Genomic DNA, 18,446 nt, shown 5'->3' with positions numbered 1-18,446 from the left:
AACCGCTATTTTTCGTTATTTTTCGGCGTTTTAATTCAGCGCAAAAAAATCCGTAAAATTAGTTCACAAAGCGACAAAATCCTGATTTGATTATCTCATTTACTAAAATGGTTTCCAATTTTGGCCCAGTCTGCACCAGTCTGTGTGTTTGGCAGACAAGACTTTGGGTTTCGGCGGTAAATAAAAACAGGTTTGAGACATCGTACACGAAGTAGAGTTGTTGCCATAACAGCGCGCATGGTTAAAAGATCGGGCAAATTATTTCCCGATTAGAAGCCTGTAGTGGCATATTGAAGAGACGGTAGGAGTTATCGCATTTTGAGTTATCCGGAAACATGGCACCACATGTGTCAACTATTTCTTCGAACGGCAGGGGTGTTTTCGGTGCAAAAAAATTAACAAAGGGGGAAAATAAAAAAATGAAAACGTGCTTGTAGAAAAGAGTGCAAAAAAACATATACTCCAAGATTGGCTACGGTTGTTTTTTTTTATACTTTTGTTTTTTTCCTTTCACAAAACCTGTTTTAAAATCCAAGCTTAATTAACCGCAGTAAAAAGGTAACTTCCTATATTACGTAAAACATACGTATTTGTACATGTTGTTACATAAACCCCAATTAATCAAACAGCTTTAAAACGTTAACCTGTCACAATTTCCGCTTACGAATCCAAGCTTTCTTCAAAACAGGCTGAATCATTTCAGTTCGAAGAAAATGTATTTGGACATTGATTAGTGGTTATGTATACACCGAACGCGAAGCAGCAGCATTCGTTTATTGACGTAAATGCATCCGCATCGCGAAACTAAAAATGCCATTGAAGGCAGATCTAACGCTCGATTACACTTCTAGCTTTACCAGATCGAAAATAATTTGTTGTGCTCTTCGCCTATCCCTTTTAATGCGTTAGCCAAGCCACAAAAGAAGCCACCTTCGACGGCAAAGCCTTTTAATCTTTTTACCGCACACGGTTTACAGTCGATCGCGCCGCTTCGGTCCTTGTACTTGAAAACGGGTAATTTCGATAACTTAATGCATTTTTCGTATCCCAATTTACGCTATTTTTATATTGAATTTGTCATTAACACTTTAAGTGCGGTCTCGTATACGTGGGTTATAGTCTGTTTTCCCATGTAATCTGAAACCCTTGGGTTCGAGGCTTGCCGCGGTTAGTTGCAGCCGGGCATATTTGTCTTGCAGACATTTCGCAGCAGGCATTACTTTACTATGGCGGTCAGACATCGCTATAAAAACTTTATTCAGCTGTTATAACCGATTTAATGCATGAAGTGTGAATGAATAAAATTTATTTTTTCCCTTCCGTCACGATAACGAAGCACAAAAATATTACAACGGCTGAAATATGGATATAACGGTAAAACAACAGTTTCTTGATTAAACACATTTATTGATAAAAAAAAGGAAATAACGTTTTGTATAAAAGGCGTGACCGTTATCTTCAACAAACAATACAAAGTAAAATAAAATGAACAACATTTAATTAAACAATATTAAAATTCTAATCAGAAAAGTTTGCGCTATATTTTTTTTACATCTGATGGACAGTGCGCATGAGGTACTTAAACATTAGTTTTACACACTATATTCTTTGTAATTTTCATTGACACAGTTTCTTTTCATAAATGAGTTTCATGATGTCAAATGAAGTGTTGTTTTTTTCTGATACTGTTGGCTAAACAAACCGAAATCGGGATTTCGTTTTTGAGAAAGTCCCTCGTTGTTATATATTTTAAATGTCGTCTAAAAGATTGTTTAGATAATGTCTTAAGTGCTGCATCACTTCTATAAAAAAGCATTCATTAATTAATTTGCATCTTAATATGGATGTATGTGTGACACGCATGTTACAATATAGGATGTGGTGTATAGGAAGACACCCATGTTGTAACTCGACAGTGAGCGTGATGTGTATGAAAACGCCATGTGTGTCTGGTGTATAGGAAGACACCCATATTATAACTTGACAGTGAGCATGAGGTGTATGAATACATCATTTGTGGCTGATATTTAATAAAACACCCATGTTATAACTCGATAACAATAGCATATTAAGGTCAATGAATACACTGTGTATACGTCTGATTTGTAAGGAGACACCCATGTTATAACTCGATAACGAGCGTAAAGTGTATAAATACACCATGTGTATCTAGCGTATTTGCTGTGCTTGATAAGAACACACCCATATTATACCTTGGCAGTAAGCATAAGGTTATTACAGAACCGCTCGCTGCCTCATCTGTATTTTGGGACAGAGTGGTTGGGTTTCCAGCCATGCATAAAAAACAACTCATTCCACATTCCACTAATAAAAATCGAAAGTTACATAACTTAGTTTATTTTGATTGCTTCGGATAAAATCTGAAGTCCAACTTTTAGCCAATGTTAAATAAACATTTCAAGCCGGAAAACCACATGCTAAATATATAGGCCAAAAAACACGTGCTTAAAGTGGGTATTTTTTTACTGCTGTTTGAGTAATGTTTATCTAAATCCGGTGCGGCAATTGGCAAAAGGACTTGCTTTATTAAAGCGTATATGGTTTCCCGCTTAAGCCACGTGTTAATACGGTAAAGAATTTCTGTATATTATCTTAAGTCGTAGCAATTGGGCTAGGGTGTTGAGATAGGAAATAATAAAGGTAAAATTTCCGGCTCATTTTCGAATGTTTGCGTGAATTACGGATTAACTATCGAACGGTTTCCAGATACTGCCTTGGTATCCTATCTCTTAGCGCTGGTTCTAAGTTTGGCTAACAGCGCAGCTTTATTTTTACGGCATAGAAGAAAAAAGCGTCTGTGACGTCACAGTGGGCACAAGATATATAAGTAGCGGCCGAAACGACGGAAGGCAGAATTCAGATAATCTTCAAGATATACAGAGCAATTTTTAATCTGAAAACATCAGCAAAAATGAATACAACTAGCAATTCTACTTTGTCATGCCAGATCAGCAGAAAATCAAAAGTTTACATCGCTTTTACGATACTTTGTATCTTAATTGTAACTTCAGACGCAGCGCCATACAGCAAGCACTTCTGGTAAGTAAAAACTACCAAAAACATTCCTTTTTTAAAACAAAAATTATAAATAAATATATTTAAAAACTAAATTTTCAGATTTTAACAGATGTTTTTTCATTTTCAGGCAAAAAGTTCGAAAATGCCGTGGCATCGTTTTCTTCAAATGCAAATATATCTCACACTACTGCAACCCGCGTATGCTGGTTAAGAGGAACGTCGATGAAGAAGGTGTGTTATGACGTAACAATAAATTTTACGTAATAAATATGACGTAACAATAAATTATTTAATAAAAATAAATGTTGACGAAATAATTTATAAATTTTTCGCCACACCAATAAAACGATTAGTCTCTAAAATAGAAACTATCTTTTTGCGCAAAAGAAAATTGCCAAAGGCAACAAAACAATTACGAAAATAATTTTATTATCCAGTTCTAAATTAAAAATGTCATTTTTATATATATTTGTTTCCGATAATTTTTTGACACGTTTTATTCAATTTTTGGTGCAGCGAAAAACTCGCCGTTTTACGTTTTTAATTCTCCAAACAATTTCAAGCATATTTTAATTTAAATCCGAAACCTCACTTTTTGTGTGATATCGAAACCACTGCAACATAAACTAAATTTTTCTTTGAATTTCCAGATATCGACGATTCTACTAAACTGGTCATGTCGCGGCGTTCGAAACGTAAAGGTTTCCATGTAACTTGTCAGCTCTGCCACCGCTTCTGCTGGTGACGACGTCAGAGAAACTATGACGTCAGAGAATCTATGACGTCACGAACTCCACCCACTGCAAGAGGCATTGGGCGCCGAACGTTGTTGGACATCGGGATATATTACAACTTCCGGCGGCGGATTAGGTTCCGATGACCCGTCGACCTTGATGGATAAGGTCGATGCATGAAAACCCCCACAATATTGAGTTTCTTCAACCAAAGTCGTCATAACAGCTCGATTACGTGCCGGTTTGACCGCCAAAGAACCCGAAGTCGACACTTGCTATCCATCATTATTCAACTCTCAACAGATAGCAGCTTTCAAGGCATCCAAAATCGATATATTTTTATTTTCTTTCTTATATTTATTCCTTCTTCCCAATATACTGTTGCATTCCGTCGAGCAAATAAAGTACTTCGTAAAAAATCAAACTTCCAACGATTTTTTCGTATATTTTGTTGATGCTAGTCGAGAATTAGGAAATACCACCGCAGCTCGTTGGCTTTTTCGCAGAAAAAGAGGATAATTTCGGCGGTGATTTCATACAAAACAAGCCAGGAGATACCAAGTTATAATGACCTACTAATTAATTTTAGTATAAGCAAGCGACGGTGCCGTATCGTCGCCTATCTGTATCTAAACTACGATAGGAATTTAATTAAGATTGCACTACTGCTGCAATTCGGGCAAAATATTGATAAAACCAAGTGATAACAAATGATTCACGTACGCCCTGTCATTGCGCATGCGTGTGGGCTCGCGCATGCGCAGAAACATCGCCCATAGGTGATTTGGGAAAGTTACAAACTAATCCGAAATTAGTAACATCTGTAACGATTCTATTAGCGGTACATGCTACATGTTTAAAATCATACGCTATCTCGTCACGTATTCCTGGCCCAGTAAAAAGACGGTCGTGTAACTTTAAACTTTCCGTGTGTAATGGCTTGATGTATATAGATCTAGCACGTCCTAATCGATGTATTGAGCAGGCCATGGGTCTAGGTGTGACAATACTAAAACAATACTCGAATTGTTTAACTATGGCGTATGTGACTTAAGTTTTAACCGCCCTTTGTAACCTTTAACGTAATTTCAAGTAGGAAACTGGTATCAACAAGGTTTAAGGCCAAGATAGAAGTTTCATACGCGCAAGATTTAAAACCCACTAACAAGTTTCTTACTTTTTAGACGTAATCTCGTGATTACAAAACGGTTCGATTTCGAATTGGATTACAGTTTAGAACTATCGCTAATTCTTTGCAGAGAAAAGCACCGAGCCGTGAAATTGATTACATTTGTTGGCTGGATCTACGTGACCGTGAAAATCCGCTACACAATGTATCGTCTTAGCGCTTGACAGGCGCAGGGTGTACTGACATTTTGTAATTTAATGCCGAACGTAGGATCAGACACGTATTTGACAGGTAAACACGAAAACCTACTTTATTAATTATGATTCGACGAAGTATATATTAGACACGTGTAACGTATCGCTATACCTGTTACGTACATATAACAGTAATGTACGTCTCAAATTGTGTGCTCTGGTATTAACGTGTGTTTGGGGGTCACGGAAAAGACAATATTTACATGTACGTATTAATATTTCGAAACAAATTTTCCGAAATATAAAAGCATATAGTAGGGTGGGGGAGACGGGACTTAGCACATAATATCCAAATTTTCTGATCGTGTTTTAAACAATTAACAACGGTCGACTAGGAGTCGTGAGAATACGGTTTTAGAATTTTTAGAATGTAAAGAAAATGCGTTTAAATTATAATTCTGTTAACTTGGATTAGTTACAGTTAGAGCAGTTTCCGTTTGTTTAATTTTGTCTCACGACCTCGTTAGTATTAACAGTATTAAGTCCAATAAAACTAAACACGTAAACGCTCTGCCCCGGTAACTATATTTATAAACAATGGTGGCCAAAACAGCCACCATGTAGGGAGTAACGGACATGGTTCAATTCAAGTTTATAACTTGTTAACGACTTCTAAAGACAGAATTAATCCGGGCAGGCGACTAATTACGCAGTGGTTACGTAACCATACGTAAGCCTTATAATTAAGAGGCGATAGTTTTCAAACTGTTTACATTTACTAATTACTCTGAGTCGGTTTAAAGCATTGGTTTAGGGTAATTTTATGACAGCTCACGGAACTGCGACCTTTAACCTAGTCGATGTCGTCTTTTGTTCAAGCACCTATACGACTAATGCGTTTTTCAGTCAAATAATGTGGCTGTTTTGTAACGAGTATAGTTGAATGGGTAATGTTTTCATTCTCTTTTGCCCTTTTATTTTGTAGTAAAATAGTATTTATATAATTTTAAACACAGCTTTAAAACTGTTCAATACAGCTGCCGTAAAAAAAATAGGACATAAAAATAGATTTAACTTTAGCAACCGCAACTTTTAATTGAACTTTTTGTAACCATGTTATAAACCTTTTCCATCTTCTCGTGGGTGGCCTTTTGGCATGACCTAGTACTATCGGCAATAAAACCGCTTTTGATAACCGTAAATTAGTTGTACCTCGTTTAGAGCTATCTGATGCGTTATAACCAATTTATGGGCGCTGATTTAATAAGGTTGATGTCGAATAAGACATATAGGGCGCTTAAGTGTGATAAATTGTGAGCGGTTTTGTTGGCGTTTTATTAACAAAAACAAACACGTTGAATAATTACCGGGTGTGGGAATCTCTGTACGTATACTGTGTGTAATGTACACAACTTCTACGGTTTACACGCTAATTTTATATGACTGTTTTCACAATATAATTATTATTGCATATATAGGGATAAAATGAAAAAAAAATGTGCAAATATTATCAAAAAGTGGAAAAATATTGTCCAATATTATAAAAATGCACAAATAATATGCCAATATTATAACAAAGTATTTTTGCGCGTTTTCAGTATTGTAATTTTGCAAAATTTAGGCAATTTACTCTTTTTGTCAATTCTTTTGCAGAAATCCGACTTATCCATGTATTAAGATTAAACGATTCCGTCAACAACTTTAAAGCTTAAGTTATGCTGCAGCTATTACTGTACGTCACTTATTTTGTGTGTTTTGAATAGGATTAGTATGATTACACATGATGCTTACTTTAATGTTTACCCTTTTTATCCGAAAGAGTTTAGTTCATGTCCACAATGACGTCAAAATGGCTTCTGTGTGCACACAATGGCCCCAGTGTTCTAGTGGCATTTAAATGTCAACAGAAACTGGCGGGAAAAGTAAGCATAATGTACAGTTTTAAAGCCAGAAAGGCGCCTGGAATAGCAACATATACGTGGTAAACACACGTTAGAACACCATAGCGTTAAATAAATAACCATTAGGCCCGTAATGCACTTTAATGTGACATTAATGCACACAAAATCTTGCAAACAATCTCAGTACCAAGCAGATTTCTCAGTAACTTCAGCAGGGTGGGAATTCGATTTACTGTTCAAAGGTTGCATATTTACCACATACTGTTTGTTTTTGCTAAAATTTTGCCCGGAACTGAAATGCCGCAAGCCCCCAAGGCTAGCACCACACAAATACACTGTGACTATGAGATAACCTATAGGAAATGTCACTTATAAAGCGTTTAATATCCAATACCAAAAATACAGGTAAAGAAATCGTTGTAGAATGTAATTGCAACAGCACTACTCGCAAAATTTCAATGTTTTATGTTTACTTACTATCCTGCAACTGCGCAACATTCTTAGGCCTTCAATATATGTGTATATTTAATGAAATAATGAATATGCACTTGTAAAGTCCGATCAGACATAAAGTAAGTGTTTGTAATGTATTCAGCTCTTGACTTGAACCAGTTTGACCACCCCAATGGTATAATTCGTAATGTTCCAATTTTAGTTTGTTTGCAGTTAGCGTAATATACGAGTTTAACGCCAGCCATTATCGGGACAGCGCCTCTAAATTACTACAATAAGGGTATTTATATGGGTGTAGCCGCAGCTAAAAGGTTATGTTTAGGGGTTTACGTCTTTAGCCACAATAGGAAACGTTTTGTGCCAAGGCATTATTAACGCGGTGTACTAAATCCGGCAGTTAGGACTTATGGGGTGGTTTTAAAACGGTTTAATGCGGCCATATTAGCCCCTAAGCCAAGAAAAGGCTTAAATTGCCAAAGCTGTCACACGATCTTTTGACCCTGACCGGGTTTACAGAAAAGTAACATGTCCGCTGGTACTGATTATAGATTTTTTAGTATCACATACGGTTTTGTGAGTCTGTTTCATAATAAATGCCATGAAGACCACAGTTCATTCTTTTAAACACGGGCTTGATTAGAAGCGGAAAGTCTTACTCCTAAAACAACCAAACGGTTTTACGTATCATAGGTTGGGGTAACATGATCTATGTTTTCATTTTCTTTTTTCGTCTTATTTCATAGTAAACTCGGAATATTTATAGAACTACTGTGACTGCCAAGTAACTTGAATCATTTTTATGTTGGTAAAGGCCAATACATTTTGAAGTGCGTATGGGCCTCTGTATATGTTGTGTCTTGTACGCATACGTTGTTCCAACTTTTAAAACATGATTACACAATGGCGACTTATCAAACAGCGTCATTAAGTCCAACTTAAACAGCACCAATAAAACCAAACGGTATGCCAGCACGTGTCACCTTGATTACATGCAAAATATTTATTCGCATAGTTCCTAAAAGCAGCTATCAGTTTACGAAGTATGAACGTCAGTCACTGACGAAACCTTCTCCGGTACTGTCAGAGTTAACTCTAAACAACAACACGTCTTCGCTGCAATGCGGTTGCAACTTATATTTTCGCTAAACATGAACTAAGTATACGTAGATTGTACAAAGATAGCGATATTCAATGGCTTGTACGTTCGCAGGTTTTCTAGATTACTCAAGATAGTCGCGAATACGTCACGTTTCAACTCATTACACTTTAACCTCATTGAGTTAGAGTTACGATTTCGTAAGTTTTCAACTAAATATTATTATTTTCGAGCCAAATGTTTTTGAGCTTGTTGAACTACTGAAAGGGTGTTAGGTTTCTGATAAATGCAGCTATAAAATATTAAACGCATGTAGCATGGGTGGTCTGGAAACGTAATGGCCACTTCTTGTCACGAAATGTAATGAATCATTGTTAATGTTTAAAAATCTTTTAAATATTGATGTAAAACCTACATCACGTGCGTCAAAGCTAACGTACGAAAAACCATGTTATCTTTTCGTTTATGCTGACATTGCCCTAATCGCATATTTTACGTCACCTACGTCAGCGTGGAACATGCTGTGGTCCAGCAACACTATCACAATGACGCAGACCCCGTTTGCGGTAAATAAAACACTCTATAGCGCCACTTTCTGTCAAAACAAATTAGATATCTTTAGCCGTTAAGCAGAGGTAGAGATCTACTTTAAAAATTAATAACTCCCTATGCATTATCAAGTTATTATATCGGCACAACGTGTGTAGTTACGATTTAAACAGTATAGAATGATGCAATTTATTGTAGGGGCCTAGTAAATAGGACTAGAAACAGTATTGTAGCTATTTTAATATTTAGTTCGTATTCTTGGCATAGGAAAATGTATATACTTTTATTTGTAGGTTTAACAGCCACACTTTAATGAAAAACTCTTACTCAAAAGTGTTTTTAACAACTGTCGTTTTGCTGCTATAGTTCCCACCTCTTTGCTGTTTTAATAAATTGCTGTATTTAAAAGGATAAATACAATTTATGTTATGTGTGAGCTGTGAACCATTAACTGTATTTCTACAATTAAACAGCAGGTATATCTTATGGTGTAGGTTGTATTTTTACTTATTTTTGACAGTAATTAGACCATGGCTTCAAAAGCATTACCAATTCTGTTCTATAATCTTGGCGGGGAAATGCTCTATGTTCTTGACCAGCGGTTAAAAGCTCAAAACATCGCAGAAGATCGGTCTACGCAAGTTATAGAAGAAATTGTTTCGACTATGTTTAACCCCCAACTCTTTAAAGAAATGATGAAACCTCAAGATTTATACAGTAAACAAGCAATGAGAAACATGTTTAGTAAATTAGTGCATTCATCAATCATGAGAGTAAATTCTGAGAGCATGGAAAAACTATATGACTTGATGGTTATGGCTGTTAAATACCAAGTCACTCAAGTTCCAGACCCATATAGTCTATTACATGTGACACTAAATCATCTGGATTCTGTGTTAAAGTTTATAGAAGGAAATTCAGCTATTTTGAGCAAAGTACATTATGTTTATAATGGCTTGGTAAAAGCATATGGGTCTCTTTCTACGTTTGAGTATATACAGATTCGCCAATGCTTGTTGGCATTTTTACAAGATATTAACAACAAAGTTTCAATATATCTTACTGGTAAAGTACAAAACGAAGATGGTCGATTTGTGATCAAAAAATCTGGAGAAGTCTCTAAAGGCAGTGATGTTCCAGGCACTATTCAACTTTTCAGAGGAAAAAAAAGAGAAGTGGTCAATTTCAACTCGGAAACAAAATTTACGCCGAACGTCCCGATTTTTGGGCTTTCTAATGATATAGGTGGTAAAAGATCCACTTTGCTTGGCACCAATGTGTATCTAAACTGCGGAAATGCTGATTATATGATTGCTACTGACAGTAGTGCCTCCAGCTCAATGAAAGAAAGCCATAAAAGAGCCAAAGCTGAACTAGGACTACTAGCTCAACTACTAGGCTCTGATAAGCCCACAACTTCTAACGACTTCAAGTTGCAGCTTTTTACGAATGCCGAAACTGTTCCAGTTACCCCAAAATCAAGTAATTCTACCCCAACGCATAATGTTATTGCCATTAAAGCGGAAAGAACAGGCAGAGAGGAGTTGTCACAAATAGTTGACGAGATGACAATTACTTCGGCGTCAAGTAAAACTAGCGCAGGAGAAGACCTGTTGTCGCTTATGGATTCGTTTTAAATTGTTGCAATTTGAGTAGATTTTGACCATGTGTATCCAGGAGTTTACAAATGGATGTATTTTTAACTGTATTTTACAACTTTTTTTTAAGGGTGAAAACCAGATGCGAGGCCTATTTAGCATGGTTATTACTTATTGTATGCTTTAATACCCCCTGCCCCCCTAAATACACACCTGATTAGGACCATATATATTCTACAGAATAAAAAGACTGTATGTCTCATATTCGGATTACTGGCTAATATTGTTAGTATTAATTATTTTACTGTTGTTTTAGTTATAGTTCATTATTTTTATTTTTCTGTTAAATTTTATCTGCTACCACTGTTTGTTTTTATCATTTTTTTATTCTGCAATGGTACTTTCATAATTAATAGGTACTGCCCGAAAATCTATTTTAATTCATTTTATACAAATGGGTTTAACGTTTAAAAAAGTTTTAAAAATATATTATTTTATTACTTTTTGTAACTCTTTTTACGTTTCAAGTATTTTCAAAACCATTAACGTTTAAAATTTTGGAAATGTTTTACAGTTTTTTTTATTTGTTGTAAAGCAAATTCTTTTTTTTAATGTTTTTACATTTTTTAAAATTACATTTGACTTTTTATAAATCAGCTAATATATGTATGATAAATTGATACCTATACTTTATAATACACATATATATATATATATATGCTTTATTGCTTTATATATTTAAATGGCCAAACTATTGGGTTAAATAAATGTCAATACAAGTTATTGATGTGAGCCAAAATGTGGCCAAGAATTCTTAGATTAATTTAGCTTTTACTTGTTAGTAAGCACTGTGTTGTAGTTTCACCATAAATGTATTCTGTAGAAGGTAATGTCCGCTAGTAATTTTATTGAGTTGAATAAATTATTATCAAGACAGAGTTACTTAGGTGGTTGGAACCCTACTGCACAAGATTACAAGTAAGAAGTTTTGTTTCAATTTATCAATAAATGAATGAATAGAACATATTTATCCCTGCATGACAGGGCGACGACTGTTGTTATAATATGAGTGTTCTGTTTCATACACCCTGTGCCTGCTTAAGCTTTGTGGGTGATTATTTTTGGAGGTGTTTATGCTATTATATAAGGGTGAGGTCTTCAGTGAGGCACACCTGGGACTTGGGATGTAGACTTATTTGATCCCAGACTATAGGGACATCTTTTTAAAAAAACAAATAATTATTTCCAGAGTTTTATCTGAACTGCCATCTCAGTTGCCAGCAGAACTAATTCATCTAAAAAGGTGGAAAACTCATCTTACAGTTTCAGAAACATTAAAAAATAAGTTCCCCACAAAATTATCAGGTAAGTAATGAATTACATCACAAAATTTTAACTATCATTTCGGTATTAGTTATTTTGAAGTGAAAATAACACTGTGCCATGTTTTAGGCACATCATCAAAAATGCCGACTCAACAACATTTATCACCAGAGGAAAAGAAGTCACTCATCACCAGAAATTTGCAGGTGATGCTTTATATTAAAACCATAACTAAATGAAACCCACAATAGTAGCAGCCACGAGTTTTGAACCTGTAACTTCTGGGCTAAAGGCAAGCGTGCTAACTATTGTACCATCACCCACAAGTAACATACATGGTAACTTGTAAGTAACATACATGGTTACTTGTAAGTAACATACATGGTAGATTAAAATCTGACAGGAGGTGTATAAAACAGAACACCCGTGTTTTACTGACTGTCGTTTTCCGGCCACTTAAGGACAAAGCAAGTTACGTTTATTCATTCGTGGCGATTGTTTTAACGTATATTTGTTGTTTTTAATGCATAGGAGGTCTTAGGAGAAGACAAAATGACAGAAATTCTACAAACACGAGATTTAAAGGTTTACTGGGGTACAGCTACTACAGGGAAACCCCATGTTGCATATTTTGTACCTATGTCAAAAATTGGGGACTTTCTTAAAGCAGGTTGTGAGGTGCGGTGGTTTTGTAATATTTTTTGTTGATTTTTTTGTCTTCGGCAATCATTTTTTTAATTTCTAAATATTTTATAACTTTGACATTTCATTTTATCTCATTTTAAAATATCTAAATTTGAACTAATTTTGCTCTACAGGTGACAATCTTGTTAGCAGACTTGCATGCTTATTTAGACAACATGAAAGCACCCTGGGATTTACTGGTTCTTAGATCCAAGTAGGATGTTTAAATGAATTAAATTTATTTATCTTTGTGTGGCAGGCAGCAACAGTTGTTATAACACGGATGTTATGTTTCGTAAAAAAGAGATTTTTAAATAATAATAATAATAATAATGACCACAGGGTTGGAGCAATTGCCATTAAGTGTATTGCCTAGGAAAACAGGCTATAGTTTTCTAATGTATTTAAGCAAAAATTAAAATGATGTTAAATTTTGTATATAAAATAGTTAATAAAAAATGTTGTATTTTTAAAATTTTAATTAAAATTCTCCATTTTTGTTCCCAAGGTATTACGAGCATGTAATAAAAGCCATGCTACGCTCCATTGGTGTTCCCTTGGAAAAACTGAAGTTCGTGCAAGGTACAGACTACCAACTAAGCCGAGAATATACTTTGGACGTTTACAGACTTTCTTCTGTTGTAACCGAGGTTAGCGCATTTTTTTACAAATAATTTGAACGTTTTTAGTAACAAATAAATTGTAACAATGAAACCCCTAATTTTTTGGGATAACTCTAGTCCAGCTCAGTGGCCAAGAGGTTGTGTGTTACAGATTGGAGCTGTTACCATTGTGGGCGTAGGTTTTCCTGCGCAGTACACTTAACGGCAATTGCAGAAATATTTTGGTCAATGGTTTTAGAAAGTCTTGTAAAAATTTATGTTTTGCCTAAAATTTCGGGGAATTTTATTAAAAGTTTAACTTTAAAAGGCTAATCCCTTGTTTGGACCATTGCGTTTTAATTAAAATGGTCTTATTAAGAATTACATTACCTCACTAATTTACCACTTTACAAGTTCTTATCCTTACAGTCAGTATATAGATACTAAATACCATAGTGGTAAATATTAACCACAATTGTAAATATATCGTTATTTGCCTTTTTTTTGCAGCATGACGCTAAAAAAGCTGGCGCTGAAGTTGTTAAACAAGTTGAACATCCGTTGCTTAGTGGTTTGCTCTACCCTGGATTGCAGGTGTGCATTTTGTGTGTTTTGCATTTTTTATTAATGCATGTTTTTGTTTTTTTTATAAAATGCAGGGAAGATAGGAATAAGTAGATACACAATCCTGTAAAATTTATATTGGTTGTAATGTTTACTGATTATTAATGCAGTGCAGAATTTGTTCGGGTATACCTGCCCTGTGAAATGCCGAATAAAATTAGCATTTTTACTGAAAGAGCTACATTGTAATACATTATACCTGGTAAATATATATATATAATGTTTTATGTTTCATAACCAGGCTTTAGATGAAGAATATTTAAAAGTGGACGCACAGTTTGGTGGTGTTGACCAACGCAAGATATTCACATTTGCTGAAAAGGTAAAAATAACATTTACGTTACTTTGCTTTTTTTTATAATAAAATTTTTTACCATACGTTTTCAAATCATCATATTTAAAGTTGTATATTATATGCTTTTTGTTTTAACCATTACAAGTACATTATATAATATATATATATTATACAATTTTGATTTACTTTTGTACACTCTGTTATTACAATATGGACAGTTACACAATGGTTTAATATACGTCCTGGCAGCAACAACATATATGAATACACTTCCTCTTAAATTCCTCCTTATTTAAGCACAGTATCATATTACCAATACTATTATAGTAATTCCATTGAAATAGTTTTGTAAATACATATTTTAAACTTGTAATTGTTAATTGAAGCAGTATAGTCTATACTTAACTATTTCGTGTTCAATTACCATGTTGGTACTTCCTATAACACATTAATATATATATTTATATATGTATACACAATGTGTTATAATATGTATATATTTATATATATAGTTGATTTAAAATTTTAATTTTCAGGCAATGCCAGCTTTGGGTTATACGAAGCGAATCCATCTTATGAACCCCATGGTCCCTGGTCTTACTGGGACCAAGATGAGTTCTTCTGTTGAGGTAAGATGGTCTTACATTTCAAATATTGTAAAACTATTCAAAAAAGTTGATGTGTATATTGTATAAGATAGATGTGATGACACTGTTCCGTTTTAAATTGTGTAAAAATGTTTGAAATTTGGTGTATAGGTAACTCTGTAAAAGTGTTTTTAAATTTTCTACATAGCTTTATATATATATACTCTATTCTATTTAAATACTATTCTATATAGGTGAGGCCCCATGGCATGCACACCATGGTCCCTGGGAAGTAGGCCAGATTTATCCCATTTCCCCAACATAGTATTAAATAAAAGTGAACTTAATTCATATTTTTTTAGGAATCTAAAATTGATCTCCTCGATGACCCAGCCGCTGTTAAAAGAAAGTTGAAAAAGGCTTTCTGTGAGCCAGGAAATGTAGAAAACAATGGAGTTCTTTCATTTGTAAAGTCTGTAGTCTTCCCAATACTTGGAGGTAATTTTAAAGTTGCATTTAGTTGTTTAAATCCAAGTTTTTATACTACTGAATGCTGTAACCATAGTTGTCAAATGTATATTATAGAACCTCGTTGATTAATGTGGAGAATGCAGTATAGACTTATCCTATCTTGCACCTAATGTCTGCAATTTTATATTCCAGAGATTGAGATTGTACGTAAAGAGGAATACGGTGGAAATGTCAATTACACCGAATATGAGAAATTAGTGGATGATTTTGCAAAAGAGGTGATTTAAAATACATTTGTTTTCTTTCAGTTACTTAAATTAAAACTTTTTTTTTATATACGAAAAACTGGATATTTTAGTTTATTTCACTTCAAATAGTTGCGATTTTTGAATAAATATTTTATTCAAGTTATTTATACTAAATTTGCATTTTTTATTCTGTTAAAGGCAGTCCACCCTGGTGACTTGAAAGCATCGGTAGTTGTGATAATAAACAAACTGCTTCAACCAATTCAAGAAGAATTTAAAAACCCAGAACTTATCAAATTAACCAAAGAAGCCTACCCACCTCCACAGAAAACTAAAACCAGTAAGTCATATTTAAGTTTTGTATTTAAAAATAACATTGTTATTCAATCAATTTTCATTTTTGGTATGAGACTAAATATTTAAAATTGTGAAAAAGTTAGTAAAATACTAAAGAGTTTTAATTATTTTATGCTATTTATGCTATAAAGAGTTTTAGTTATTTTATGGTATGCCTTTGTTTTATGATTATTTTACCTCTATTTTTTATAATTTTTAATTAGTTATGATTTTATAACCGCCATTTTTTCTGTGTTTCTAAATTTCCCTTTCATGCACCACACACTTAAACTTAACTTTCAACAGAACCCTCCTCAAAGTCAAAATCCACCCCAACCCCGAACACTGATGAGCTAAACCCTAACAGATTGGATTTGAGGGTTGGACAAATTATTAAAGCAGAGAAAGTAAGATAGTTATACCACTGTATTGTTTGTTAGGGTGCCTGCCTTTAACTAAAATAATACGGGTTTAAAAGACTTAATTTTTGCTACTATTGTAGGTGTGTGTGTCCTTGGGCAAAGCACCTTACTACAACTGCTCCAATCCAGTGGTCACTAATGGGTTGTCTAAATATCAGCCATACACAACAAATTAGAAATCCCTAAAACTATTACTCACAAAATTACATATGTGGTAGCTCATAATCTTGCACGAGGTGTAAAACAGAACATATGTGTTATAACGACTGTCAATGCCCTGCCACACAGAAATAAACAAGTTATATCCATTCAAATGTCATTCATTCAAATGTATTAATACAGCATCCAGATGCTGACTCCCTTTATCTTGAAACGATTGACTTTGGTGAAGAAAGTGGTCCACGAACTGTCGTGTCAGGATTAGCTGGTCTTGTACCACTAGAGGCACTACAGGGCAGATTGATTATCGGCTTATGTAACTTGAAGCCGCAAAAAATGAGGGGAATTGAATCGCAAGCTATGCTGCTATGTGCAAGTATTAAGTAAGTTTGGTTTGGTATGAGAGTCTTTGGTTTAAAAAGTTTATTATATTTGGTTTGGTATAAGAATCTAAATATTTAAATCACATAAACTATTTTTATAAAATAACAATTTTTTATCTCCTTGAGTACACAGCAGAGTTAAATCAAGTAAAACAGCGAAGAGAAGAAAATTCGCAGCAAAACAATAGTTAAAAAGGATATTTTGCATTTCTTTTTTTACCGTAAAATTGCTAGAAGATCTATTTACAATCTATGCTATGCTTGACAGCAACATTATATATGTTTTACATAATTTTAAGGTCTGAAACAAGCAAAGAAGTAGAACCACTTGACCCACCAGCAGGTTCCACTGCAGGTGACAAAGTATTTATTGAGGGGGTGAATCAAGTCACACCAGATGAAAGGTTGAACCCAAAGAAAAAAGTTTGGGAAAAACTTCAGGTATTTTAAATAAAGACGGTAATTTATGTCGGTATTTTGTAATTGGTGTTATGTTGACTGTGTCCTTGGGCAATACACTTAATGACATTTGCACCAACACAGTAGTTTATGAGTTTTTAAACTGTCAGTTTTTGTAGGCAGGCATAAGGTGTATGAAACATAATATCCGTGTTTAACGATTGTCCTTGTTTCACCATGCAAAGATAATTAAATAAGGTTATCTCATTAATTATATTTTTGTAACTAACTTTATATTTTAGGTTGATTTATTAGTCACTAAAGAAGGAATTGCAACGTGGCAAGGGAAGAATATTGTTACGTCAAAAGGGTCAATAACAGCGGCAAATTTACGTGGTTCTAGTATTAGTTAATTGTGGGATAACTATCCTGTTTTGGTCTCGGTAGTGTGTTTGTGTTTTATCTGGTGAAGAAATGTTTGCGGTTGGATTTGTAGAAGAATTGGTTCAATAAAAAGTGCAATTACACATGTTTTGACTGTTTGTTTATATTTTTCAAGGTTCAAAGCAAGTTAATCCTACCATTGTCACTGTCTTTTGGACTTACTAGCAGTAATTGCTTCAACATAGTGATTCATGAGTTGTCAAATTTGGCTGTATCAAAATTGTTCTTTAGTTTTAAATGTGGATTTTAGAATATAAAATACTATTTTGCCTAACAGTCGCCATAGTGCAAGTCACAAAAACTTCGTTTTATATTCAAATACCTATAAAATGGCTAAAAGAATGTAGTTTTGTCACAGATGAGAGAGGCCACTCGTTATAGCGAGGTAAATACTCCCCAAATTGCTGCGAAAAAGTATCAAAATAAGTTGAACCGCTTGAAATAAGGTTTTGTCGGTATTATGACATCACAAGCTGTAGTGTTATCTTGCCTTGGCAACAAAGTGTGCGGAATTTAGTTTTTGAGTTTACTCTTTGAAATAGGTATACGTTCGTAAAAGCTGTAAACAACCGTGCATTTTCGAATTACAACCCAAATTCAGATCTAGATAAAGATTCTGTATTCTGCTATAGCTTGTACATATAGACTAAAGCATTTTATAGCGCGTGCTATTAAATAGAAAGTTTTTGCACTGGATTGAAAACCGTGTTTCGTATAGTTTTTCAATATTATGGTTGATATACTTTACTGGCATATAGAATATGTCGCGTTTATCA

General features: G+C 34.3%; 3 protein-coding genes across 4 annotated transcripts in view; all 3 read left to right on the top strand.

Moving 5' to 3' along the window:
- The window catches only part of LOC100178633 (protein OSCP1-like), a 38,585-nt gene extending 27,391 nt beyond the window's left edge, over positions 1-11,194 (top strand). Inside the window, exons 2-3 of one of the 2 annotated variants that reach the window (XM_026838281.1) lie at positions 5,033-5,193; positions 9,616-11,194. In XM_026838281.1, coding sequence (XP_026694082.1) covers positions 9,626-10,732 — 1,107 coding nt within the window. In that variant the 5' untranslated portion in view covers positions 5,033-5,193; positions 9,616-9,625 and the 3' untranslated portion in view covers positions 10,733-11,194. The remainder of the gene's footprint in view (positions 1-5,032; positions 5,194-9,615) is intronic. The other variant, XM_026838282.1, reaches the window with a different exon arrangement.
- On the top strand, positions 2,718-4,197 carry LOC100181000. Its single transcript, XM_002129189.4, has 3 exons — positions 2,718-3,060; positions 3,167-3,270; positions 3,690-4,197. Exons 1-3 carry the CDS (start codon positions 2,933-2,935, stop codon positions 3,782-3,784), a joined length of 327 nt encoding a protein of 108 aa, XP_002129225.1. The 5' UTR covers positions 2,718-2,932; the 3' UTR covers positions 3,785-4,197.
- Positions 11,195-11,449: 255 nt separating the features above from the next.
- On the top strand, positions 11,450-17,756 carry LOC100178583 (tyrosine--tRNA ligase, cytoplasmic). Its single transcript, XM_002129242.4, has 16 exons — positions 11,450-11,671; positions 11,943-12,058; positions 12,146-12,222; positions 12,548-12,694; positions 12,835-12,914; positions 13,209-13,350; positions 13,813-13,896; positions 14,168-14,248; positions 14,758-14,850; positions 15,171-15,306; positions 15,472-15,557; positions 15,726-15,867; positions 16,170-16,270; positions 16,628-16,827; positions 17,127-17,268; positions 17,529-17,756. The coding sequence occupies exons 1-16, from the start codon at positions 11,583-11,585 to the stop codon at positions 17,637-17,639; spliced, it is 1,827 nt and encodes a 608-aa protein (XP_002129278.1). The 5' UTR covers positions 11,450-11,582; the 3' UTR covers positions 17,640-17,756.
- The last annotated feature ends 690 nt before the right edge of the window (positions 17,757-18,446 follow it).

The sequence above is a fragment of the Ciona intestinalis genome, unplaced genomic scaffold (genome assembly GCF_000224145.3).
Source record: "Ciona intestinalis unplaced genomic scaffold, KH HT000070.2, whole genome shotgun sequence".
Lineage (NCBI taxonomy): Eukaryota > Metazoa > Chordata > Ascidiacea > Phlebobranchia > Cionidae > Ciona > Ciona intestinalis.
This window is presented reverse-complemented; position numbering and strand designations above follow the sequence as displayed.